Genomic DNA, 24,776 nt, shown 5'->3' with positions numbered 1-24,776 from the left:
CAACGCAGCAACGCGGGGATGATCGACAGGGGCGTGGATCCGCATGCCAGGCAAGCACGACGCGATGCGCGAGAGCGGCCCTAAATACCAGCGGGGGGAACGCTTCATTCACGATTTTCCATGCCAGTCTTTCTTTTCAAACAGTACACTCCTTTACGAGTATGCCTTCGCAGTACTCACTATTGTCGCTCTTTCTGGCCAGCAGCCGCGCGCTGGTCGATGCCGCCCAACCCCTTCCCGTCGAGGACTACGATGTACTACAATATATAGACCCGCTGATCGGCAGCGCCAACGGGGGTATGGAGTAAGCCCATATCGTGGACCTGAAATTGAATATACTAACAAGCGATTCACCTAGGCAATGTTTTTTCCGGCGCGACGCTCCCGTATGGCATGGCCAAAGCCGGAGCGGACACCGATTCTGAGAACAACCAGGGCGGTTTCGCCTACGATGGAAGCAATGTTACTGGCTTCTCGAGTATGCACGACTCCGGCACTGGCGGAAATCCGTCACTGGGCAATTTTCCTCTTTTTCCATATGCCCAATGCCAAGATGATGATGTGAATGGCTGTGTATATCCGAAGAAAGCCCGCAAAACACGGTATACCCCGAACTCTGTCAAGGGGAGCCCGGGCTATTTTGCACTATCCCTCAGTTCCAATGTTCACGTTGAGATGACGGCCGCGCATCATACCTCGCTCTTTCGGTTTAATTTCCCCGAGAACAGCAAGCCATTGATTTTGTTAGACCTATCGGATCTGTCCGACTCTCGTCAGGACAATGCGTCTATTTCCATTGATGAATCTAGCGGACGGATGACGGGTAGTGGCAAGTTCTTGCCCAGCTTTGGCAGTGGAGAGTACGAGCTTCACTTTTGCGCCGATTTCCAGAGTTCTGGTCAGCTTCGAGATAGTGGCATTTTTGTCGATGCCCGCGCTAGCACTGATGTCCACGATTTAACGATATCGCGCAGCATCAATGGCTATCCTCTTCCGGTGAGCGGTCCTAGCTTCCAAATAATTACCGAATCATTTTATTCTGACTTCTGCTAGGGTGGTGGATTTGTTCGATTCGAAACCCCACCGGATGGCAGCGTACTTGCCCGTGTGGGCGTGAGTTTTATTAGCCCTGAGCAAGCCTGCTCTCATGCCGAATCGGAGATTGAGGGCTTTAATTTCGAGTCTATACGCCAGGCCGCTGTAGATCAGTGGACTGAAAAGCTTGAACCGATTCGGGTATCCCGAAATGGGGTAAATGCATCTGTTCTCACGAATTTTTACAGTGGTATCTATCGAACGATGGTGAATCCCCAGAACTACACTGGTGAAAACCCACTTTGGTCGAGCTCGGAACCGTATTTCGATTCATTCTATTGGTTTGTAACACCTCAAATCATCTGTCTGTCACCTAGGCTTCTTTGCTGACCCTAGCCAGCTTGTGGGACTCGTTTCGTTCGCAGCTGCCCTTCCTGACGATCTTCGATCCCGGCTCCGTTGCTCAGATGGTCCGCTCGCTGATTGACACGCAACGTCACCTGGGATGGCTTCCGGACTGCCGTATGTCACTCTGCAAAGGTAAGTTCGGCATTTGATAACGAAAAGCATGATCTGTCCGAGTCATTAACATTGTTGATTAGGATATACTCAAGGTGGCTCAAATGCAGACATTGTCCTTGTTGACGCCTATGTCAAAGGCCTCCAAGACGGCATTGATTGGGATGCCGGCTATGCTGCAGTTCAGAAAGACGCCGACGAAGAACCATTCGACTGGTCCAACGAAGGTCGTGGTGGTCTGCGAAGCTGGAAGGAGCTGCACTATATCCCCGTCGAAGACTTCGATTACTGGGGGTTTGGCACTATGACCCGCAGCATTTCACGGACCCTTGAATACTCTTACAATGACTTTGCTATTTCTCAGATGGCGCGGAGTCTCAACATGACAGATGACGCCGAGCGATATGAACGCAGCTCCGAGTCTTGGAAGAACCTTTTAAAGAAGACCAGACGTCATTTCGAAACGCTACTGACACGGGCTTCATCGGCTTCTTCCAGCCCAAGTACTTGAACGGCACTTGGGGCTCTCAGGATCCCCTCAAGTGCTCCAATATTGATAACAGTGGGAGTATCTGTTCGCTCCAGAACACCGCCGGAGAAACCTTCGAGTCGAGCATTTGGGAGTACCAATTGTATGTTTCTTGGATCTAGACCTAGATCTCCTTCAACCTCATACTAACGACCCTCTCCAGCTTCGTCCCTCATGACATGGCCGCCCTGATCACCTTGCTCGGTGGGCCCGCCAGCTTCGTCCGACGCCTCGACTACTTGCATGACCGGAAGATCACCTACATCGGCAATGAGCCTTCTTTCCTGACCGTCTTCCAGTACCACTACGCCGGCCGCCCGGCCAAATCCACCGCACGCGTGCGCACCTACATTCCATCCTCATTCTCCCCCACGCCCGCCGGCCTCCCCGGCAATGACGACTCCGGCGCCATGGGCTCCTTCGTCGCTATGTCTATGATGGGCCTCTTCCCCAACCCGGGCCAGAGCGTCTATCTAATCACTGTGCCTTTCTTCGAGGCCGTCCGCATTGTCTCCCCGCTTACCGGCAACACTGCCACCATCAGCGTCGCCAATTGGGACTCCTTCATTACCGGAAATTCCTCCTCGCCCGCCGGATATATCCAGTCCGCTACCCTGAACGGCGTCCCCTATACTCGAAGCTGGGTTGATCACTCTTTCTTCACTCAGGGCCAGGACCTCGTCCTCGTGCTCGGCCGCAATGAAAGCGCCTGGGGTACTGCGCCAGAGGACTTGCCGCCCTCCATGTCGGATGCCCCAGCCACGGCCATGCGCGCGCGATCCGTTGCAGGCGTGAACAGCTTCGAGGAGCGTGTGCTGTCGGCAGGGGCTGCAATGGGCCGGAATTCGGGGCACGGGGTGCATCTGGATCATTGGGCGAGGTTTGGTGGGGTGCATCATGGGGTGAAGGGGCTAAGAGGTTAGTTTAGGGTCTTAGGGCTTGAGGAGAAAAGAGGGCACAGAGAGCCCAAGGGCTCACCGTTCTTACGTGTTTTATTTTATATTGAATTCTCATTGATGAGTCTTGGCCTTTTTTTTTTTTTTTTTCTGTTTCTGCTGTGGAGGTGAGACTGCTAGCCTTATCTGGCGCTTCTTCATTTAATTCGTTTCCTCCTCCGCTCATGTTCTTCTGCTGGTTCTGAAGGAGTTTATTGGGCAAATCTGAAACACTTCGATAGTAGAGAGGATGTGGGGGTGAAGATATACGTCGTAACGAAGGGGATATGGGGATGTTGGATTGGGTTTACGAGAGCTCCACTACAGAAGGGAAAGCGAAATTTTTGATCAATGAGGTCTGTTCGTTCTGAACTGTTGAAGTCGAACATGCTGGAGGAAATATATGAAGAATCATAGAAAAAGAAAGAGGTTGCGAAAGGTGTGAAAGGCAGGATTTGTATGTACAGGAGCAACCGTATCAAGAGATGATCTCGTAAGTCCAATAATTGGAAAAGCAGACAAAACAAAACAACGCTTCTCGTCAATGATTTAAACCCATCGGGGAAACAAAAATATAAACAATCACATCGACACATCTAGCGAAATACTCAAGAGAAAGAGAGAGACGGAGTGGGGGAGAGAGGGGGAGAGCATATTGAAGTATACCCGTCCTCTACGACGGACGGTGGAACTTGCTCTCAATCCAAGGCATGCCGACGACAGTCGCCTTGCGCACCTTGTTCCGAACCTTGACGCCCAGCTCAGTCCCCTTTTTGTGCAGGCCATTCTTCACGTACGCCATGGCGATGTTGGCGCCACCCAGCGACGGGCTAGGCAGGCCGGATGTGACGACGCCAACTTCGACTGGATTGGCCGGGTCCGCCAGGTCGACCACAACAGCACCCTCACGCGCAGGAGAGCCCTTCTCCACTGTCAACCCAACCCGGCGCTGCTGCAGGGTTTTAGGACTGGCAACCTGGGGCAAGATGACGGAGGCACCGTTGAAGGTGGCCGTGGCGGGGTCGCGGCGTTCGCGGCCAACAACCCAGCCCAGGGCCGCATCGGGGGGCGTCTGGGCTGTGGTGATATCATGGCCGTAGAGGCACATGCCGGCCTCGAGGCGGAGCGAGTCGCGGGCGGCCAGGCCGGCCAGGCGCACAGTGGATGCGTCCTGCAGGAGCAGGTTGACGACCTGGTCGGGCAGGGTCGCGTCCGCGGAGGTGGGGATGGAGATCTCGAAGCCGTCTTCGCCGGTGTAGCCGGTACGCGAGATCAGGAGCGGCTGGGCCGAGGCAGAGCCGTTAGCAAGGGTGATGTGCAGCTCACGGCACTGGCCGAAGTACAGGGTGCTCAGATCGGTGGAGTCGCTGGACGCGGAAGTGTTGATGAGGGGCTGGAGGGCGCTGGCGGCGAGCGGGCCCTGGAGTGCGACCAGAGCGCGATCCTCAAGAATGTCCCACTTGATACTGTCGGTGCCGTGGCGGTAGCGGTAGGCATCAATCTCGGCCCGCAGGAACGCCAGGTCCTCGGCGCGGCGGCCGGCGTTTGTGACGAAGTAGAAGCTGTCTTCGCCGCGACGGGTGATGACGGTGTCATCGATGATGCCGCCGGTTTCCTCCTCCAGCAGGCAGGACAGGGTAGAAGTGTTCGGGGCCAGCTTATCAAGAGACGAGGGGCTCACTTTCATCAGCAGCTCAAGGGCGCCGGGTCCGCTCAAAGTGTGCTGCACCCTAGATAAGACATTCACGGTCAGCATTGGATGCGCTATTGATAGAACTGATATTCGACCTCCATTCAAGTCCGGAGAAAGCGATTGACTTACATATGGCTCACATCGAACAGACTGGCCTTCTCACGAGTCCACATGTGGCTCTCAACATGGCTCAGGTCCGCATAGTGCAACGGCATGGAGAACCCAGCAAAGGGCACCATCTTGGCGCCGTGCGCCTCGTGGAGAGCATACAACTGTGTTTTGTGCAGAGGCTCGCTAGAGCTTGAGGCATAGCGCGCAGACTGAACCTGCACCTGCGGGATTGCTGCCCGCGCAGTGATCCTGGCGGTCGATGTCCGCGAAGTTGCCCGCACCGCGGAGGAGAGCTCCCGCCGAAGGAGTGTGGAGCCGATAGAGGCGCGGGGTGCGTGGGGGAAAGCTGCTCTGGCAGCGACAAGGTCGATGCCTCGCTTGAAATTACGGACGCCAGCCATTGTAATTGAGAATGCTGTCAAAGGGGAATTGGCAAGAGAAAAGGAATGAAAAGAAAAAAGAGACGAGAAAATGGCCGCGAGAAAGTCGACCCTCCGCCGTCGGGGAAGCGCAGCGGGAAAATCACGTGCAGATAGGAAGACGCCGGCTGAGTCATCTCTGAGCTGATTTCCCGATTCGGAAGGGAAAGGCCCGTTACATAGAGGAGGCTCTCGCAGTGGCTGCTTGTACTCCTCGGGAAACGCAGATCTCTGATTTACGGATAGAAAGCCAAAGCAAAAAAAAAAAAAAAGTGGGCTTTGGTGATGGCGGAACATCTATTCAGGAAGCAAGAAACTTGCCCGCGATGCCATTCACCTGGATTCATTCAAGACCGCTCTGTTTTTTATGTGCAAGGAATGCTGGAACGGCGCGCATGTAGAACGAGCAACAGCCACGGGGAACTCAAACTCCCAACATCCCAAAACCTGGAGGGATAACATCCCAAATCCCGTGATCCCTCCAGGATTGAAAGTACATGATGCAAAATAATCCTAACACAAATTCGAAGTTCGATACACCCACCCCATTTTCGATATCAATCGCATGCGAAGAACAAGAGCAGTGATACGCGGAAAAGAACCGTGAACCACAAATCCAGAATGCGAGCAGCGTGTCTCCTCTTGAATTGGGTCATCAACGTCATTAGAACCCGTTCACAGTGGGAAAAGGATCTGCGATAAGAGAGAACGTCTCACTCCGCCCTGCGGAGTGAAGAAAAAATCCGCTCTAGAGCGCGTTACTCGCGCAGGTGAACACACCGCCGACACTACCAGATTGGTAGCTCTGTACGACGGACATGACGGACGCCTAGGAAGAGAGAGAGAATCAAGTCAGAAGAGGATCAAAAGAAAGAGCAGATGGAATCAGAGGTGAGCAGGATGAGAGGCGAAGAGAACTTACATAGGTGCCTGGACCCAAGAAGAAGAGACCGATGAAAATCAACGATACGTTGAAGAGGAAACCCAGCCAGCCGCGGAGACCACGTTTCTTGTAGAAGTCGGGTCCATAGTCGTTACTGCGCATGCGAAGGTAGGCGACGCCCCAGAAGATGAAGCCAAAGAAGGAGTCGAAGAGGGAACTCATGATCGACAGCAGGTCCGAGAAGAAGGGGATCACCTCTGCGATGATCCAGGCGGCGATCCACAGGGCAGCCAAGATGCCGGCCCAGGCGGCCCAGCCCACGACGGTGTTGTTGCCCTTGTGGCGGGTGCCCTCGAACAGGCGGAAGAAGACGAAGCGGGCCGACACCGATGCGTACAGCACCCCGAGGAAGATGATGGTCGGGATCATGAACGAGAACGACACCTTCTTGTACACCTCATCCGAGAGGGAGCCAAAAGCGGGCGCAACGGTGTACTGGGTGCCGGTGTAGGCGTAGACAATCGCACCAACCAGGCTGAAAACGATCACCTCGGCGATGGTCACCGCCGTCACAGACTTCCAGAAGTCGCGAGGCTCCTTCATCTCGGCGATGAAGCTGGGCAGAGTGATTTGTCCAATGAAGGTATAGCTGATGTTCAAGAATGCATTCATGCCGGACACGAAGGTAGTGCCCTTGGCCGGAATGGCCAGCACGAGCGGGGTACCCTTCTTAGGGTAGCCGGCGGGATGGTCCTCGATACCCGCGAAGATGGTTGCCAGGAGAACGGAGATGAAGGTGAAGAAGGCGGAGAAAGTGGCGACGCGGGACAAAGCACTGAAGGTACGGGGAAGGGAAAAGACGAAGGAAATGATGGCGACAATCAGAGAAAAGACCACCGTACAGACCGCACCACCGGACATGGTGTTGAGATACTCGGCACCGACCACGCAGTGCAGACCCTGGATAAAGGTGTTGTTCAACAGGAACATGACCGCGGTGGCCCACCAGGCGATCTTCGAGTCCCAGAAGAGATACTGGCCGATATCACAGACATCTCGGACTTCTGGGTGGCGCAGACAGAATTTCCTAGTTTTTTTCAATCCAAAGTTAGCCATGGCACAAGAGACGAGGTATATCGCCAATTGTCGAACCCTCTAAGGTGACCGGGAGACCCACCAGATAGTCAACGACGTGTACAGGACGACGCCCGCAATGAACACAGTGAGGATCAAACCGGGCACCAGGCCCAGGATAGAGTAGGACCACGGGAATGACATGATGGCCAGGCAAATGTACTCAGAGAAGAGCAGAGCGGCCGTCTAGAGAGGGGAAATGTCCCATGGTCAGCGATTGCATTTCACGTCCATGCCGCAATATCACCAGCGCATGTTGCGCAAACACGCAACAAAAAAAAAGTTCATGCATTCACATTCAGGAGAGGGCATGCGGGTTTGGGATCTTACCTTCTGCCAACTGCATGTCCGATATTTAATGGTGTTCTCCGACTCCATTTCGATCTGGCGGCCGACGCTTTCGGTCGTGGAGGATGAGTCCACCGCCGTGACATGATGCTGTGAATGACGGCGGCCTTGGCCTTCCACATCAAAATCTTTGAGCTTGGGATCCTGTTCCAGCTTGTCGCTCAGATCAGGGGAGTGAGTGCCGTCGGGACTGGCGCCCACGGGGTCGTCTTCTGGCCGAGCCATTTCAAGCGTAATGAGCGGGCAAACCGCAGCTGGCGGTACTCGGCGGAGTCAAGGAGAGTGGCGGTCGTGAAAACCGGAGAATACATATAACTTCCGGAGGGGCAGATGCAGCAGCTAAAAGAAACACGAGTCTGGAGAAGTGTGAGTTGCGCTGGGTTCGGGTTGATGCTTGAAACCGCCAGTTTTATTGGCTGCACACCGTTGCCTGGCCTGGGCGAGCAAGCAGGAGAAGTAGGGGTATAATGCGACACTAACCTGCACAGAAAGCGATCTCAGATCACCGTGCGATGAAAAGGAATGGGCGTTATGAAGAGAGAGAAGCAATGCAGCACGCTCTCGTTAGGGCAACGGGGGTCGGATCTACAAAAACCAGATCGGATCAGACCAGGCCTGACGATAATGAGATCAATCAATGGCGCGCGCACGGAAACCTGGCGAACACAAACCGTGATCGCTGGGTAGATCGATAGATCAAAAGACGATAAAGAGGAGAAGAACTCGGGTTAAGAAAAAGGCAAGAAGTGAACCGAGAGTAATTAAAAAGAAAAAAAGGTGAGCAATGAACCAATCTGGTAATCTGGTAATCTACTTTTGCGCCCGGCGATGCAGGAGCGCGCCGTGAGTGGAAGAGCGGCGCTAGTTCCTACGATTAATTATGGGGAGTGGTATTCTATGTATCCGATGGACGAATTGACTGGGTATGGGCCGAGTATGGCTTCGGTATGGGAGGGGGAGAACGGGGGTATGCTTGGTTGCGCTCGAAGCCAAGGCTCCACTCGGGCGCCGGAAAGGAGAAAATCTCGTCGATCCCGGTCCGTGGACGTGGACGAAGCATGACGTGATGGAGACCAGGTCACCATGCCGCAATGGGCGAACGGAGATGGATACTCCGTAGGAAGAGGATGCGGGTGAATTTGACAGAGGGTATGAGCTTCAGGATTGCGAATTGAGGGTGGTGCGATCAGCCCTAAGGGAGAGAGGATTATGCAGTCGACAACAATCACGATGAACTATGATACTAAAGGAAAAGAATAGGAAGGAGAACAGGAAAGAGAATGCGGGAATTCCCCTACGAGAAGGTGGATATAGAGAGAATCATGTCATACACCATGTGTGAACTAAAGTTAGCTCGAAGATCTAGATCCCTTGGGGGGTTCGACATGAGATCTCCCAATGCATTAGTAGAAGTAGATAGGACGAGCGTGATCGAACAGGCCACGTTATGTATCTACGTGCCAGTCCACACTGCTGAATTTTCCAATCAGCCTGAACGAATTGCAGCATGCAGAGAGGTGCACATGGAGACCAGCGAGATCGTAACGGCCGCTCCGAGATGCTGCGCCATTAGGATTCTATACCGGGATCAATCCACTCCCATCCAATGGTGATTCGCGTAGTACGTAGTGCACTCCAGACATCATTGCCATGATTCGTCAATTTCCTGACCAAGGAAAAAAAGACAGAGAAAAAAGAGAAAATGAAAGAGAAAAAAAGAGCAGAAACCGGTTGCACCCACACCAGACCTGGTCTCAACAAAAACGGTGGTGCAACAACCTACCAAAGTGGGCCTGGACAGGCCCCGCAAGCGTCGAATGGGACTCGGCGCAGGGCCAGCTCGGACCAGCCAGGGCAGCCGTCGAACCCCCGGTGCAGCCACTGAAAACATGGAAATCTGGGCTGTGACCGCCTGCTGATTCGATTCGGTGGGCCTCTTCTAAACCAGATGCAGCAGGCGGATCCTTGGGGGAGGGTCCGACCCCGACCTATCGTAACCGGACCAGGCGTGTGCTGACTAAGGAGGCTCTCTGGCTGGAGGCCACTGGGCCTAGCGCCGTCCGGGGCCTGTCAGCCATGTTCAGCCACCGTCAGCCATCGGCCGCCCGGGCCGCCGCCATTGACCACATCGCTCAGCACCCGGCGAGAAGGTGCAACATCGTCATGGGCATCAATAGAGTATCATGAAGGTCAACTTGGAGTCGAGGCGAGGCCCATGGCACCACGTGTGTGCTGAGTCATCGCGAACGAGCTGCCCGTGCTAGAATCACGTGGGCTGTGACTATCGCTCGCGTCTCCCTTCCTCCACTCCGTCTGGGGAGCTTGCAACAACCAACCTTAGCAAGTCCTCATTTCTCGGCATGGCTGATTTTCCCCTGATTCATGTGCCGAGACACCGAGAACGCCCCCAAACTACAGGCTTGGGAGGGATCCGAGCGAACCAGAGACCGCGTGGTTTACGCGGCATGGCCGTGTTCCCGCCTCTCGCGTGCTTGTCCTCCACCATGAGACCATCCCGGAACCCACCTCGTCTCGGCACGTCAACCAGGGACTTTCCCTCCGCTCGGCCAAGTCGGGAGCTTCGACTGCCTGGCGACTCGGGAAAAGACAAGTTCTAGAAGAAACTCGGGCAACGGGCCCGTGGCAGAGGCCCTGCAGCGGCAGCGGGCCTTGGACGTTCGGGGATGGGGGAGATATTGCGTGATGACCATTTACCCACTTCGGAGATGTCGATTACATAGTGAAACATGCACAGACTCACAGACCTAAGGTGGATAGTTGGGGCCAGAGTGACATTGGTATATTGACAAGATCCGTAAGAATCATATCAGATCGATTCCGCCATCGCATAGATACAGATATGGAAATATGGGACCAACATACAGGGTCCGGTGAACATAGAACACACACACACACAGAGACAAACAAATAAAGAAAAACTCCCATATAATATAAAAGAAACTCTTTTTGGGGGGGGAACCAAAACAAAACACAACACGCCCAGTCCCAAACAGTAACATGCGACAGGCTTTCTCCAAACCATCCTCTACATGCCCTCGTCCTCGTCCGCCAACAGCGCCGCGTAGTCGTCCGCGGAGGCGAAGGTTGGCAGGTGCTTGAGCTTGCGGCGCTTCTTGCGCTCCGCCGGCGTCGCTTCGGCTGTTGGCGCCAGGGCCGCAAGTTCCACGCCGCCCAGCTCCATGTCCGACGGGAGGTCCTCGTCGCTGTCAACGAACGCCTCGTCGTCCGAGACATCCATGTCGAACGCATCCTCGTCCTCCTCGTCCACCTTGGCGGCCTTCTTGGTGGCCTTCTTCGACGTGGTGGCAGGCTGAGGCGCAGGCACCTCCTCCTCCTCCTCGTCGAAGCCGAAGTCGTCCTCCTCGGCCATCTCCTCGTCCGACGGGCCGTCCGACTCGTCGTTGAAAATGACCTCGTCGTCGCTGCCCTCGCCCTCGCCCTCGACTTCGTCTTCATCGTCATCATCAAATGCAGACTCCATATCATCCATGTCCAGGTCGTCGTCGCTGTCGTCGTCCGCCTCCAGCTCCGGCCGCGAGTCCACGAGAGCCTTCCAGATCTCGTCCTCGTTCTCGCTGAGCTCGGCACCCTCCTCATCAGCGTCAGCGCCCTTGCCCTTCTTGCCCCGCGTCTTCTCCTTGTTAACACGTGTGAAGTACTCGTGGAAGAAGACGTCTTCCGCTGCGACATCGTCTGCCTTCTTCTTCCAGAAGGCCTCCGAGTTGAGCGGCTGGCGGTGCTGCGTGCTCTTGTACGCCTCCACCAGGCGGTCTTGCGCGTCACCGCCAGCGAGCGGCTGCATGATCGAGGCGCCACGCGCCGCAGCCGCGGCCTTGGGCGCGCGGTACACGAACCGATCCAAGAAGTGCGTGAGCGTGTGCAGGGTCAGGTCGGGCTTGCCGCTCATCGTCTCGTGCTCCAACAGGCGGGCAGCGTTGAGAGAGACGGATGGGTGGAAGTGAGTGGTATAGGGGAGCTGAGGAAGAACGTTAGCGGTTGCAATAAGCAATGAGCAATGGCTGCATAGGGGGGTTGGGCGGGGATGTGAGCGCCAGTGGCGCTACAAGAACGTACCAATTCCCAGAGACAGGTCTTGTCGGCGTTGCTGTGCTCGGGGTCGCGCTTCCGGGGGTCGTAGCCGTTGGCGGCCTTGGACGGCTGGACGACAGGGGTCGGTTCGGGCTGCTCATCGTCCTCATCGGGAACATCGCGGAAGACTTCTTCGCCGTCGCTTTCGTTGTCCTCGGGCTGATCAAACATGGACTGAAGGCCGGTAAAGGTCTTCTCCAGCTCGCGAATGAGGTAGAAGACGCCGCAGATGAACGAGGGGCCGTGCAATCCAAGGACTTGAACAATACGCTTGACGAATGCCTTGACGCGGCGGACGTTCAGGTCATTCTTCAGGGCCTTGAAGAGCAGGTTCAGGTAAAGAGACTGCTTCGAAGACGTGGCCACACGCGGATCCAGGAGAGATTCGTAGAGCGTGCGGTAGAAGCGGTCACTAGCAACCTGGTGAGATCCAGTAAGTTGCTGAATCAACATCAGAGCCTGGATGCTGGTGTTAAAGTTTGAGGAGTGGGTGATGCGGAATAGAGTGTCGAGGTGCTTGGAGAGCCTTTAGGTTTCATATTAGTAAAACAAGATTCGCACACGTATGAAGCGGGGAGAAGAAAGAAAAAGCGTACTTATCAGAATCGCTATCGGTGAAAGGATAGGCGCGGTTGACACCGGTCAAGACACCCGAAGTCAGCTTCTCGCGCATCTCATCGTCCTGGGCCTGTCCCTTGACAGGTTGGTCCCGACCTTTACCCTTGCCGTGTTTGCCATGCTTGCCATGGAATTTGCCCTTTCCGGGCTTAGTGGGCTGAGTGGGCTTGAGAAGAGTGACGAAGAGCGAGAAGTAGATATCCAGAAGCTGCTCAGCAACCTTGCCCTCCTTGGTGCTCAGAACTGTCTGGTTCAAAGTGATGATGGCATAGTACTTAGCATGCTGGCTCTGGCCAGGTCGGAACAGCAATTCTTCAACAGCCTTGATGATCAAGGGCTTCATCAGGGGGTGGGTCTGCTGAATCTGCAGGAGAAGATAGGATGCACGAGAAGCAATTTTCTTGCCAGGGTCGCCAAGCTTGTTAACAAGAAGACGGAGCAAGTTCGCTTCCTGCTCGGGCTTCTCCTTGAGGAGTTCGTAAACGTAGCTGACGGCCCGAGACCGTGAGAACTCGATCTCGTCGTTGCACCAGACTTCCAGAATCTTGAGAACCTCGAAGAACTTGTCCTTGACAAGGTCTTCAAAAGCCCAGAAAATCAAATGACTCTTCTGCAAGCCACCAGGAAGCGGGTCCCGGTCAGACCAGCGCCCACCAGCACCCTGGAATGCAGCGACAAGTCCAGGTTGGTTGGCAAAGGACTTGAGCCGCCGGTCACTGGGAAGAAGTGTACCTTGCGCAAACATATCCTTCAAAGATCGCAAAACCTCAACAGCCTGTGCGCGGCTCCGCTTTCCTCCAAGATTGATGAGAGTCTCGAGCGACTTGGTGTTGTGCAGCGGCGACTCTTGTACTGCAAGGGTCAGGGCGGAAATCTTATCACTGAGGGTACCAGAGGACATGATAGTCGTGTAGAACTTATGAGAGGAAGACGCCGAGGCTTGCTGGGCCTCAGCATACTTGTCGTTCTCCTCCTGCAGCAGGGACTTGGCGAGTTCATGGACGCGATCGATCAAGTGCCGAGGCAAGGCGTTCATTTGCTTCGCAGTGGCTACCGAGGGGAGAGGAATGGCGTACCAATCAGAACGAGGAAGGACAATCTGAAAATCACAGGTTAGTCACGGAATAAAGGTTCTACGAGGACAAACGATAACTCACCAACTTGGCATATTCTTTGGGGATAGTGACTTTTGGCTCATTTGCCTTCGCATCGGACTTTTTTGGTGCTGGGGGTGCCTCCTCGACATCAGAAACATCAGAGACATCCTCCTCCGGCTCACTGGCGTCCTCGCTGTCGCCCTCGGAGCCTTGCTCTTGGTCGTCTTCCTCCTCCTCTTCTTCTTCTTCAACTTCATCCTCCTTTAGATCCTCTGGCACAACGTGCCCGGCCGCTTCCAACATCTTCGAGAGCTCTTTCCGTAGATCATCGTCGCCCTTGGAGGTGGTACCCTCGACCTCCGACTCCGAGTCAACACCAGCTAGGAGATCCAGGTCCTCCTCAGTGCCGCCCAAAGCCATAATCTCTTCGCGTAATTTATCATCGTTGCTGCTATTTTTGGAGCCTGCAAACTTGTTCTGTTTCTCCTTTCCGCCTATCTTCTCGTCTCGGGCAATCACATCGCCATTGCGATCCCGCTTCTTGCCCAGGCCGGATTCTTGCTTCTTGTCAAATTTGGAGCCGGCGTTCTTCTCTTTCTTTGCGGGAGTAGTCTCGATGGAAGCATTCGGTTTGTTGTTCTTCTTCGATTTTCCCTTGCCCGAGCTGTCGGTCTTCAATCGTTGCTCGATTTTCTGTCGCAGGCCCGCAAAGGCACTCTCGTCCAGCTGCGGCAGTACCGATGCAGCCTGAGGCTGAGAAACTGGGACCTCTTTATCGGCGAGGCCCTCATTTGCGCTCGAAGAACGCTTGCCTTTCCCTTTGACCATTTTGGCGTGTCTGAGGGTCGGGGTATGCTTTTTTGAATGGAGAGAAAATTGGACGGAGAAATCTTTTGCGGCGGGCCGGTTATCAAGACGCTCGGGCCAACGCGATAAGAAACACTGCCAGAGCGACCGCGACGGAATCCTCGAGTTCCCCGTTGGACGCCCGGCCATTGGGAATTTGCTCCATTGCATACATTGTTCTGGGTTTCTGGCCTCCATGATTTCTGGGCCCCGTCCCGCTACTGCTCGCCTTTCAGGCAGACGGCTAGTCTCAGCCTTCACTGTCCAGCGTTGCGGACTTCATGTACGGCAACCCCCGTGACAATTCGATTTCCCCGGATCGACCCAATTGCAAAATACTGACAAAGCGCAGTATGATGGGCGAAGCCGAGTCTCAAATTTTTGGATTCCCACTGGTGGAATATCGAAAAAAGCTGTTGTTGGAGAAAAAGGTGCACGGATCATGGCTCGACGAGAATTTCCTTTGACAATTGCTAACAAAGCACTAGAAGACGCAAATGATCTTTTAATCAGAGGAGGATTCCTCCGACAAGTCAGTTGCTTGTTCATCGTGTAGTAAATTGGGTTCTCATTGGTTTCTAGGCGTATTCTGGGCTGTTCCATCTACTTCCTCTCGGACTGCGAGTACAGGACAAATTGGAAGGTCTTATTGACAAACACATGCGCTCACTAGGTCAGACTCGTATTCTTGAATCGTTCCTCTCTATTTACTGATGGTTTGATTAGGTGCCTCCAAGGTTTCCCTGTCCTCAATATCCTCGCAGGAGCTCTGGGAGCAGTCTGGCCGATTGACCGAAGGCTCAGAGGTAAACTATGCTTTGCTGAACCTCAAAAGGATTGCTCTAAATGGAGAGTCTAGGTATTCCGCTTTAACGACCGGAGGGACGCTCGTTTCTTGCTCGCCCCTACCCATGAAGAAGAAATCACCACCCTGGTAGGAGGCCTCACCACATCCTACAAGAGCCTTCCTTTACGAGTGTACCAAATAAGTAAGCATCCTCAATTTCAACTGTGATGCCGTATGATCCTTTCTAATGCCCTCAAAGCGAGAAAATACCGCGATGAGCCGAGGCCAAGACAAGGCCTCTTTCGCGGGCGAGAGTTTATCATGAAAGACCTTTATACTTTCGACTACAGCGTGAATGAAGCATTGAAGACATATTCGGCTGTAAAGCATGCTTACACACAGCTTTTTGACGAACTGAAGATTCCCTATCTGGTTGCGGCCGCAGACTCAGGGAATATGGGTGGTACCCTCAGCCACGAGTTCCATTTCATTAGCAACAAAGGAGAAGATCGCGTTGTCAGTTGTTCTAATTGTGACCATGTATACAATGAAGAACTTGCGGATGGGAAAACACACAGCTTCGCTGAAACCTCCGACCAGGGCTCTGTTCCCGGATTCCAGACAGACGATGCGCATGTGGGAGGCGGTTCAACCGTTTCAAATGGTATGTGGATGGCCATTTCACATGATGGGTCTACTCTCCTGCGGGGCTGGTATCCCAAATTCTCGATGCAGAATGGTTCTTCGGAGCCGGCCGAGCGACACATCAACTCACATGCAGTCAAGGCCGTTGCAACTGCAGCTGGCGTTGACCTGGACCTCAGTGTGGAAAACCCCCTAGAAAAATGGGCTTCGCACGTCAAAGCCCGCGACTCGTCAGAGAAACCGCGTGTGCTTGATCTATACGACTCAGAAGTGCGAGTGTATCAGCGTCCTCCGCTGAGCGACTTACTCCAGGAAGTTGGCTGCACGGCCGCGGATATTGAGTATTCGATGCTTGACCGCTTCCCTGGCACATCCAACAAGCTGAGTTTGGTCCGCGTCCATGACGGGGATCACTGCTCACACTGCGCAAAGGGACTACTAACGAGTCACCTAGCGGTCGAACTTGGTCACACGTTCCACTTGGGAACTCGTTATAGCGAACCACTCAATGCGATGGTCTCGGTCAATTCAGCAGTTCTCGACGGCACCGCAGAGTCAGGAAACAAATCTGCCAAGGAGCAGATTGTGCCAATGCAGATGGGTTGCCACGGAATCGGCGTCTCTCGCATGATAGCCGCTGTGGTGAACCGCTTGGCAGATTCCAAAGGGCTCAACTGGCCTCGTGCTATTGCTCCATTTGAAGTTGTCATCGTCCCTGGCAAGGGTCTGGACTCTGTGGCAGAACAGGTCTATGATGGCCTTACATCCGGGGCTTCGGGGCCTATTGATACCCTTCTTGATGACCGTGACAAGGGTATGGGCTGGAAGCTGGGAGATGCCGACTTGATCGGCTACCCAGTGATTGTAGTTGTTGGCAATGGTTGGAAGAAGAACCAGACCCTGGAGGTGCAATGCCGCCGCTTGGGTGTGAAGGAAGATGTGGCGCTCGGTTCGCTACCGGCCTTCATTGAAGGTCTACTTTCCCAGCTTTAAAACGCTTCGGTTGAGCAGAATGCTGGTCTGTAGCATATAACCTGTATTTCTATGGTGGGATGGCTTTGAATGATGACATAGCGAGTGTAACATAGCAAATCAATCCACTCACTCTTTATACTGACTGGTCTTTTCTGACAATGACTTCCCCATCGACCATCAACTTCTCACCACTTCCCGTTTCGTATACTTTCTTGCTTGTCGGGTAGTAAAGGTGGTGCGTGTGCATATGGCCCCTTGTTCCCCGCCCTACCACATATTATTAATGCCACTGCTGCCACGGCCCGTTCCTGGAGTTTTCTTGAGCTCAAGCCACCCCACCACTCTCCGCCCGCATATCAAAGTCCTATGCCGATTTCACCGGGCATATGATTTTCTGATCGGAACCTCCTTGGCCGGACTTTCCCCCTCCTCTTCACGCTTGCACGCTCCTCGCATACATCACAATGGCAAGCGCCGGGTCCTCAGGCTCTGGCGGAGCTCCCCCGGGCACAGGTATGCCGACATCCCGCAATGACGCCCGCAACCCAATCCCCCTCGTCGCCAAACAACCAGACTGACAACATGCCCTTCTCTTTCGTGGGATTATAGTCAACCTCGCTTCTCTCTCCCTCCCCCAACTCCGTTCCCTCCAGACCCGCCTTACCTCCGAGCTGGAACACCTGACTTCCTCCCACGCGAAGCTGCGCGCCGCGCAGTCTAAGTTCCGCGACTGCGTCAACTCGATTAACGATGGCGTGGTCGGGTCCCAGAAAAAAGGCACCAACGGTTGCGATGAGCTCCTGGTGCCTTTGACCAGCTCACTCTATGTCAAGGGCCGGTTGACGGATCGAGAGAAGGTGCTTGTTGATGTTGGAACTGGTTTCTACGTTGAGAAGGTATGTAGACAGGAGGTTTAATGTGGGAGTACTGCACAACTTGTGATCAATTTTGGGGACCAAAGCAGAAGCTGACTGTGTCGTTTGGTGGTGAGTAGACCACGGAGAAGGCCATTGCTTTCTATAATGACAAGGTGAAGGGCCTGGATGACAACCTGCAGGAACTGGAAAAGATTGTCCAGGGCAAGAGCTCGCAACTGCGCATTGTCGAGGAAGGTGAGTTTGCTGATCTTATGGTATACGAGGAAGAATAACGACTGATAACTGATTTCCTCTAGTCTTGCGACAGAAGATGCTGAGTGGCGAAGCAGTCCCGGCGCAGACTGCCGGTGCGTCGGCGGGCTAACAGTTTCATTGCTGGATGTTGTACAAAGATATTCAGGATATATTATCCCCCAAAATGATATCACTGGTGTTTGAATAAATACGTTTATGAACCCCATCCAGTAGCATGCAGCTTTTAACAAGGCCCACGTTGTGCTGGGGCAAAGCTCTCTTAACTGAGCCATATTGCTTTCAAAAGGAGCAGTCGCAGCAGCAGGAGGAATCCTCGTAGTTATAGACGTGGCGGTCATGACAGTATACCATCAGTGGGCCTGTCTTGTCCTTGATTGTAGGTTCCACATGGTTCACTGCCCAGTATGCGTGTCGGGGTCGTGGTCCGACGGTCATCCGTTTTCAGTCAGTTGTCTCTGTGAGCTGTGAAATTCTCAGAAATATTATAAGGATCTGATTTCTGAGTTAAGAGAAGGTATCAGAGCCTCTCACTCTTGTATTCAATGGTTCTATATTTCTAGGTTGCCTGCATGGCGTTTTGGAAACTAAGCGCTTTGAGTAAGCCATAGAGGACGAGAAGGTTGTAGGCAAGTTTGACGATGATATTAACTGAGTCCATACTCACATTCATACAATGAGGTTATATATTTTCTGACTACGCTAATCCTGTTAAATAAAGGGACACTCGGTGAAGTTGCTTCGCTTAAGTCTGTACCTCGTCCATATCAGAGCCAGTGATATTCACAACGAGCCCGTTGTAGTCATCGTGTTCTCTGCAATGATAAACGTATGTTAGCGGTTATACTGCAATTCATCGGGCATTAGAGGCTAATTATTTCGAACGGCATTTTCTCGTGGTGCATTCTATCTAGCAAGGGCCACTATGAGTTGAGTCTTTAGTTGCTCTCTCGACCCTCCTCTATTGAACGACGGTAAAGTTGAGCTGCTTCATATGAGAAGCACCAAGTCCTGATCGTTTTGGTGTAATGCCAAGTAGCATCTTTTGGAGAGCCACCGTATTGGCATATGCCAGACCCTTTGCTGAAGGACCTTCCCTTAGTTTGAGATCTCTTGTAGAAGCATGTCTATTGCTCCAATTGCTTCAAATACTCCCAAGGCGGCGAATGCCAGCTCTAGGAACCATGTTAAGTGGAATAGCCTGCTGGGAAATTAGACGAAAAATATTGAGCCATGATGGCGTTATGCTGTTTCTTCTGCTCTCTGCTTGTTGGCTTTCTTTTGGCTCTTCCTTCCTAGCCGTAGTGTAACTAATCATGTAGTTGGTGTTTGTTCTGGGCCCCGTCTTTCTTTCCGTTGGAGATGATGACATTCGCTTCCTCGTGAGCGAGCGACACGCTTGATTTTCAGGTAAACAACCACTATCAACCACCTCCAACGCATCTCTCTGATTTTCATTCTTCAAGCTTTCATTTACTCGCCCATCTTTTGGTTCTCCCACCCCATTTCCCGTTACCAACGTCTCACCCACTGGGCGCTCGGTCAAGTCCTGCATATCAGCACTCGCAATCCAGTTCTTGCTCATCTTGACGAATCACTGAGTTAGAGTCTCATCCATCCACAATTGAACATGGCGTATGGTTGGAATCACAGTTACTCACCACGAACCAGCCAATGCTAACCCCATCACAGCGACCACTACGAGATTGAAGGTTCCAAGGGTGAGAACTCTCTTCAGCCTTCATGGGCCGGCTTGGAAGCGTGGGACTATTGGACATGACTGACTATCCTAATAGCTTGGAGGCTCCCAGGCTATGAGTATCTAGACGATTTAGACCGCCATGCACCAACCTCAGATGATGAGGCTTACTACGATGACTACCCCGAGGAATACACGGCAGACTACCCTGGGATTGACGGTCGTCACAGTTTCTCAGAAGTAGAACTCCCTCTGAAGGGGGATTCACAAGACCGCTCTTCCCCATTATCCACTAACGAATCAGCTTCATATTCTTGGCGTCCTCGGCCGCCTGTGACGCCCGAAGAGCCCTTTCCAGCTGAAGGAGTGCGCCTAGATGAACTTCCCTCCAGCTTTTTGGGTCTCCATCTGATGAATAAACATCGTGGCCGCTCGAGTGAATCCGGTCCTAAGACAATTTTGACGCATACCGCATCTCGGCCAGACCCAGTCCTATCTGTCTCTGGAAAAACAGCCCAAAGTACAAACTCCTGGAACGCAGACCCTCCTTATCCAGATCATTTCGCTAAATCTAAATGGCGCGCCGGAATGAAATCAGATGGTAGGATCATATGTGGCCAGGGCAAGGACGATGAGTTTCATGCTAATTTCGATTACATAGCCATCCTTGGACTGAGCGACTTCGATATGTAAGTCCCTGTTGTTTCTTTCCTTCATTTCTTTTTGAATCACTAATTTGGTTCAAGTGACAACACCGAGAGGATCTCTTTACCCAATTTATTTGGCCGAGGTCCTCCTAGGCCGGGCAGGACAGAGGTATTTGAAGATCTTTGCCGTAAGACCGGGGCTTTCATCAAGCCGCCTGCAGAGAACGACGAGGTAGTTTCTATACTAAATTCCGAAGCTGATAGCCAGAAACTAACCAGTCAAGAAGCACCTCTTTATTTGGGGCACTCCGATCCAGGTCAGTGCCGCTAAAAAGGAACTCAAGGGTCTGGCAGCCAAATACCGCCAACAATCCTCGGCCAACAGAAGCTCTGAATTGCTTCCTTTGAACCTGAAGGAGATTCCAAAGCCACACAAGACTCTGATCAACTGGGCAGAGTCCAGCTCTTATATTCCCGTTGAAAAGGCCGAATATCAAGAGCAGCACGAGAAAATCTCCAGGATCAGACACCTTCGCGAGAGGCTCCTATTCCCGATTTACCAGGCAAGAATTTCCCCAAACATCGTTTTCCACTGCAATAGCTTCTAATAAAACAATCCTAGCTGACTTTTCTCCTGCACGATAACGGCCCAACCCTTAACGAATGCTTTGGACAGGATCTGGGAGAATTGGACGCTATCCGCGAAGAATTTGGAGTTTACGTCTATATGTTCGATCATAAGCCGGACGAGCTCCACGTGGCAAAAAATTCCGATTTCAATGCCAAAGAAATTACCCACAGGCTTCGTGAGATGTGGAAAAGAGCCATGGGGAATCTTGATATTCGGATTGCGGGTTATTTCATGGATTTGCCATCAAAAGAGATCGCCCGAGATACCGTGTGTGTCACGAAGATGGGAATGCTCCATAAGCCATTCCTACAAGGGAAGAAAATCAGCACCACCCCGGAAAGCCAACGTGCTTTTGGCCAGCAGATGGAAATAATTCGAAACTCGAATGCTAGGGAACTACTTATACGCGTTCAGAAATCCCTTTCGAGGATCCCTTTTTTGCCAGAAGGCTAAGAATGCGAATCCATTTCGGAACATTTGTTCTTCACCGGTATATGGCACCAAAGACCAATAAATACACTTACGGGCTTGAGGAATTTGGAGCGATGGTTCATTCAGACAACACCAGGGGGAGGATTGTGCCTGGGTATGCTATGTTGCTTTTTTGCATTAGAATTCAAGCCCGAATCAAGCATTATGGGAATAACACATATATCCAGACTCAAGATTACCCAGGCCGAATTGTTCAGCAGGCTTCAGAAGGCCGAGGAATTAATAGAGTCTCTAGATCCTAGCATATCTCTAAACTCTCTGGCCGAGATGGAGCCAACTCTTTCAGTCGGGTTTGAATTTTCAAGCAAAGCAGATACCATATTACACCTTGAAATTGACTTCGCGAAGGCATCGGGCTCCCACGAGATCGAGGTTAGTGGACGTCGTTGGCTCAAAACGAGCGGTGGTGATGACAAAACTTGTCGGATGCCCCTTCAGCTAGCCATGATTGATTTTGCCAAGTATGGATAACTTCTCACATATCCCGTTGATAAATGGCTGACATGCTATTTTAGAACGGATTGGCAGTGCGATATCGAATTCTTCGAAGCTGTAGACGGAAAAGACGTGAAGAAAACACAACGGGAATTTGCCTCAAGTGTACGGTTCATTGGCACAAAAATCGCGGGCTATCTTGACTCCCACCCTGAAAAGAGAACATCGTTTCCTAACGACGCACCCATAACTCGCTATGTTGAGAGAACTGCCCTGAATTTCCAAGTTAAAGGAACTAGCCTGATCCTCGAAGTGATTCGGTTCGACGAGTACCGTCTCCTTTCTGTTCCTGGCAAGAAAACAACGTCCTCTCCCAACATTTCATGGGGCGCAGTTTTATTTAATCCTGAATGGGATATCATTTTGGAAGAAGATGCTGAGCCTGATGCACACAGCATTGCCCAAAAGAGAGGAGGCCTCAAGTGCTTCTTCCCGTCTACCCAAGACGCAGGGGTTCGGGAGGATGCCGGCTTCCAGGAACTTCTACAGATTGTTGACAAGATCGGTTGTTTACTCGGAGGCCCGGAAGTGGAAATGACTGAACAAGCTCGAACCACGAGAGTTGCCGGTCTGCTTGAGGGTGACGTTGGATCGCTCTTTTGAGACGGTGAACCGAACCCGCCTTCGGCCAGTTGTATGACGAGGAGAAATCAGTAGAACTAAATATTTTTCAGCGCATGGTTTTGCAGGATCCAGTGGTGCGTTTTGCGCATAATAGTTCAATATTTCAATAAAAATGCAAAGAATTAAGTCCAGTTTGAAAAATCCAGCGACACATCACAAAGGCTTCTTCTGGCAATTACCTATCCTCTTAGCTTAGCCATTCAGATGAATATTATCCTTATTTACGTCCTTTCTCAAGCGCCGACTCAATACCTTCTTACCTTGGTATTTAAAAAAGCTGATTCAAATTAGCTCAATGTCTCCAATTCATCATAAATCGGATAATATGATGTTATCCACGTGAGTAACGCCTGTTTATAACCGTGCGCTGTATACATGTCTACGATATACAAGTTCATTTTTTATTCTATCGCTATCCGAGAACTTGAAATGTCTTTCAAGAGATCCCTAGCGAACATACTTTCTAAATTGTTAACCTGACCTTGTTCATTGCATCGAAAAATTATTCATACAGCGATATCTGTAGGTGAATTAAACTAAAAACTAAGAGACGATAATCCCTTCTGCTGACTGCTTAAACGAAACTTAGCTCAAAGTAGCCAAGCCCGAGCTATCGACATTGCCATAGATCCACTGGCTGAAATTGCTTGGGGCGGCCTGGTTGCATGGGATTCCAGAGCTGTTCTGACCAATAATGTTTGTGCACTGGAATAGTTCATGCTGAATGTCTGTGCCGTAGTAAGGCAGGCCAAGTGTGGCATTCACGCTTGTGATGTTCACATTGTCGAAAGTGATGTTGGGGCATGGACGCTCATCCGAGCAATAGATGGACGAGGCGATATTGAAGCGTGAAGTGCCATGAATGTTTTGCCATTTGACATCTTCAATTTGCAGCGTAGATGTATTACAGCCCTTGTTGCTATCGGCTGAGTAAACACACTGCGACATCTGAATTGGCAGTCCCACATTCTCCATTTCGAAGTTGCGGAAAGTGACGTTCTTGACAAGACCTGTTCCACCGCCGCCCCAGTCTCCGTTACTCGGTGTGTAGATCCGCGTTCCTTGCCATGTCTTAATATAAGCACCGTCCATCGAATTTTTAATCTTCACATTTTCGAAGGTGGTGTTGAGGTTGTAGTCAGGCGTCTTCGGGTATTGACCGATAGATCCAATCGTAATCCCTGTGCCGCCTTCGCAGTAAATGTTCTTGGCGTATAGATTGGTAGTGTTGCCTTTTGCAGCAATGCAATCGTCGCCATTGATGATAGTAGCATTTTCCACAAGAAGCTGGTCGCTCTTCCACGAATCATATCCATCGGTATTCATTGTACCCCATTTGCTGTTGCTTGTGGCATTGACGAACAAGTTGGTGACCGATACATTCTTGCTATCCCAGACAAATGTGGCCCAGAATTGCGGCTGAATGATTCTCAGTCTATCAACGAGGAGGTTGGTCGAGTTGTAGAAAGTAATACTCATAGGACGGCCAGGCTGGTTAGATTGGTTTTTGTTCGCATCATACCAAGCCTGCCCCTGTCCATTATAGAAGCCACCTTCGCCGAAAAAGCTGACGTTTGTACCACCGAAGAGCCAAGCAGTGACTTGATCCTGCAGAACAACACTAATGGCATGAGTTCTCCAGTAGGGGATATTGGTAGAGAAGCGAAGCTCGCCGCGCAAGTGAACATCGCAGTTCTCTAGATTGGTGGTATTGAGGACGGTGTTAACATGAAACAAGTTCTTCGAGAAAATCACCGTCCCATTAGTTCCACACATCTCAAATGCCTGCTGAATAGATGGCGAATCATCAACAGCCTGTCCATTATGGACAAGAGCCTCTGGGTATAAAACACATGTTGTACCCTCGTTGACAACCCAGGCTTTCACAAAGGTCACCCAAAATGCAAGAAGCCACCACTTCATGATGTCGCTTTGCTAAAAGATGAGAAACTGTGGCCTTGGTATAATAACAGACATTTTTCGATATCGCCCTATATATACTCGAGGGTATGAGTCATTTTTTTTAATGAGAATCTCCACGCATGTCCCACACATATGGGTGGAGCGTTCTTGCTACGTCATGTTCCCTATTCTGCATGGGTCAAGCAATAGCCGACGACACGGGGAGACTGGCTGTCTATATGGAGAATGTTATTCAAGACGAAATATTTATGGGGATCAAAGATTTCGAATGCCGAGCCGAATAAGGCGGGGTGGTTGGGTCGGGAACTCTCCGAGATTCAAATTGTATGTGGAGTTATACCCCACTGCCGTAGCCAGGGTTTTTGATGGCAAAAGGCTTAGCAAACTTTCCCAATACCACTCTCTCCTTGGGCATTATTTGTGGTAATTGCATTCATGACCATTATTATCC

At 51.9% G+C, this 24,776-nt stretch overlaps 8 protein-coding genes across 8 annotated transcripts; 4 read left to right on the top strand and 4 right to left on the bottom strand.

Moving 5' to 3' along the window:
• Positions 1-161: 161 nt before the first annotated feature.
• On the top strand, positions 162-3,006 carry N7462_004278 (glycoside hydrolase family 92 protein; the record flags this gene model as incomplete). Its single annotated transcript, XM_057076004.1, has 7 exons — positions 162-297; positions 359-996; positions 1,054-1,376; positions 1,436-1,575; positions 1,638-1,928; positions 1,985-2,186; positions 2,247-3,006. 7 exons carry the CDS (start codon positions 162-164, stop codon positions 3,004-3,006), a joined length of 2,490 nt encoding a protein of 829 aa, XP_056935509.1.
• Positions 3,007-3,691: 685 nt separating this feature from the next.
• Positions 3,692-5,223, bottom strand: N7462_004277 (glycine decarboxylase subunit T; the record flags this gene model as incomplete). The annotated part of the gene is made up of 2 exons (XM_057076003.1): positions 3,692-4,748; positions 4,841-5,223. The coding sequence occupies 2 exons, from the start codon at positions 5,221-5,223 to the stop codon at positions 3,692-3,694; spliced, it is 1,440 nt and encodes a 479-aa protein (XP_056935508.1).
• Positions 5,224-5,989: 766 nt separating this feature from the next.
• On the bottom strand, positions 5,990-7,831 carry N7462_004276 (putative neutral amino acid permease; the record flags this gene model as incomplete). Its single annotated transcript, XM_057076002.1, has 4 exons — positions 5,990-6,070; positions 6,164-7,211; positions 7,302-7,444; positions 7,589-7,831. 4 exons carry the CDS (start codon positions 7,829-7,831, stop codon positions 5,990-5,992), a joined length of 1,515 nt encoding a protein of 504 aa, XP_056935507.1.
• Positions 7,832-10,652: 2,821 nt separating this feature from the next.
• On the bottom strand, positions 10,653-14,475 carry N7462_004275 (RNA-binding ribosome biosynthesis protein MAK21; the record flags this gene model as incomplete). The annotated part of the gene is made up of 4 exons (XM_057076001.1): positions 10,653-11,603; positions 11,702-12,242; positions 12,313-13,433; positions 13,492-14,475. 4 exons carry the CDS (start codon positions 14,473-14,475, stop codon positions 10,653-10,655), a joined length of 3,597 nt encoding a protein of 1,198 aa, XP_056935506.1.
• Positions 14,474-16,702, top strand: N7462_004274 (putative proline--tRNA ligase AIM10; the record flags this gene model as incomplete). Its single annotated transcript, XM_057076000.1, has 5 exons — positions 14,474-14,560; positions 14,630-14,809; positions 15,015-15,083; positions 15,137-15,253; positions 15,344-16,702. 5 exons carry the CDS (start codon positions 14,474-14,476, stop codon positions 16,700-16,702), a joined length of 1,812 nt encoding a protein of 603 aa, XP_056935505.1.
• Positions 16,703-17,148: 446 nt separating this feature from the next.
• N7462_004273 (prefoldin subunit 5) lies at positions 17,149-17,926 on the top strand (the record flags this gene model as incomplete). Its single annotated transcript, XM_057075999.1, has 4 exons — positions 17,149-17,197; positions 17,294-17,580; positions 17,679-17,796; positions 17,859-17,926. 4 exons carry the CDS (start codon positions 17,149-17,151, stop codon positions 17,924-17,926), a joined length of 522 nt encoding a protein of 173 aa, XP_056935504.1.
• A 1,518-nt stretch (positions 17,927-19,444) lies between these two features.
• N7462_004272 (uncharacterized protein) lies at positions 19,445-22,381 on the top strand (the record flags this gene model as incomplete). Its single annotated transcript, XM_057075998.1, has 10 exons — positions 19,445-19,449; positions 19,507-19,535; positions 19,611-20,114; positions 20,175-20,202; positions 20,260-20,392; positions 20,445-20,744; positions 20,783-21,137; positions 21,206-21,377; positions 21,451-21,744; positions 21,799-22,381. The coding sequence occupies 10 exons, from the start codon at positions 19,445-19,447 to the stop codon at positions 22,379-22,381; spliced, it is 2,403 nt and encodes an 800-aa protein (XP_056935503.1).
• A 606-nt stretch (positions 22,382-22,987) lies between these two features.
• Positions 22,988-24,325, bottom strand: N7462_004271 (uncharacterized protein; the record flags this gene model as incomplete). The annotated part of the gene is made up of 1 exon (XM_057075997.1): positions 22,988-24,325. The coding sequence occupies one exon, from the start codon at positions 24,323-24,325 to the stop codon at positions 22,988-22,990; it is 1,338 nt and encodes a 445-aa protein (XP_056935502.1).
• Between the last annotated feature and the right edge of the window lie 451 nt (positions 24,326-24,776).

Source organism: Penicillium macrosclerotiorum (genome assembly GCF_028827735.1).
Source record: "Penicillium macrosclerotiorum strain IBT 26536 chromosome Unknown utg000003l_segment0_segment0, whole genome shotgun sequence".
In the NCBI taxonomy this organism is placed as follows: domain Eukaryota; kingdom Fungi; phylum Ascomycota; class Eurotiomycetes; order Eurotiales; family Aspergillaceae; genus Penicillium; species Penicillium macrosclerotiorum.
Note: the sequence above shows the minus strand (reverse complement) of the source record. Positions and strands in the feature narration are given on the sequence as shown.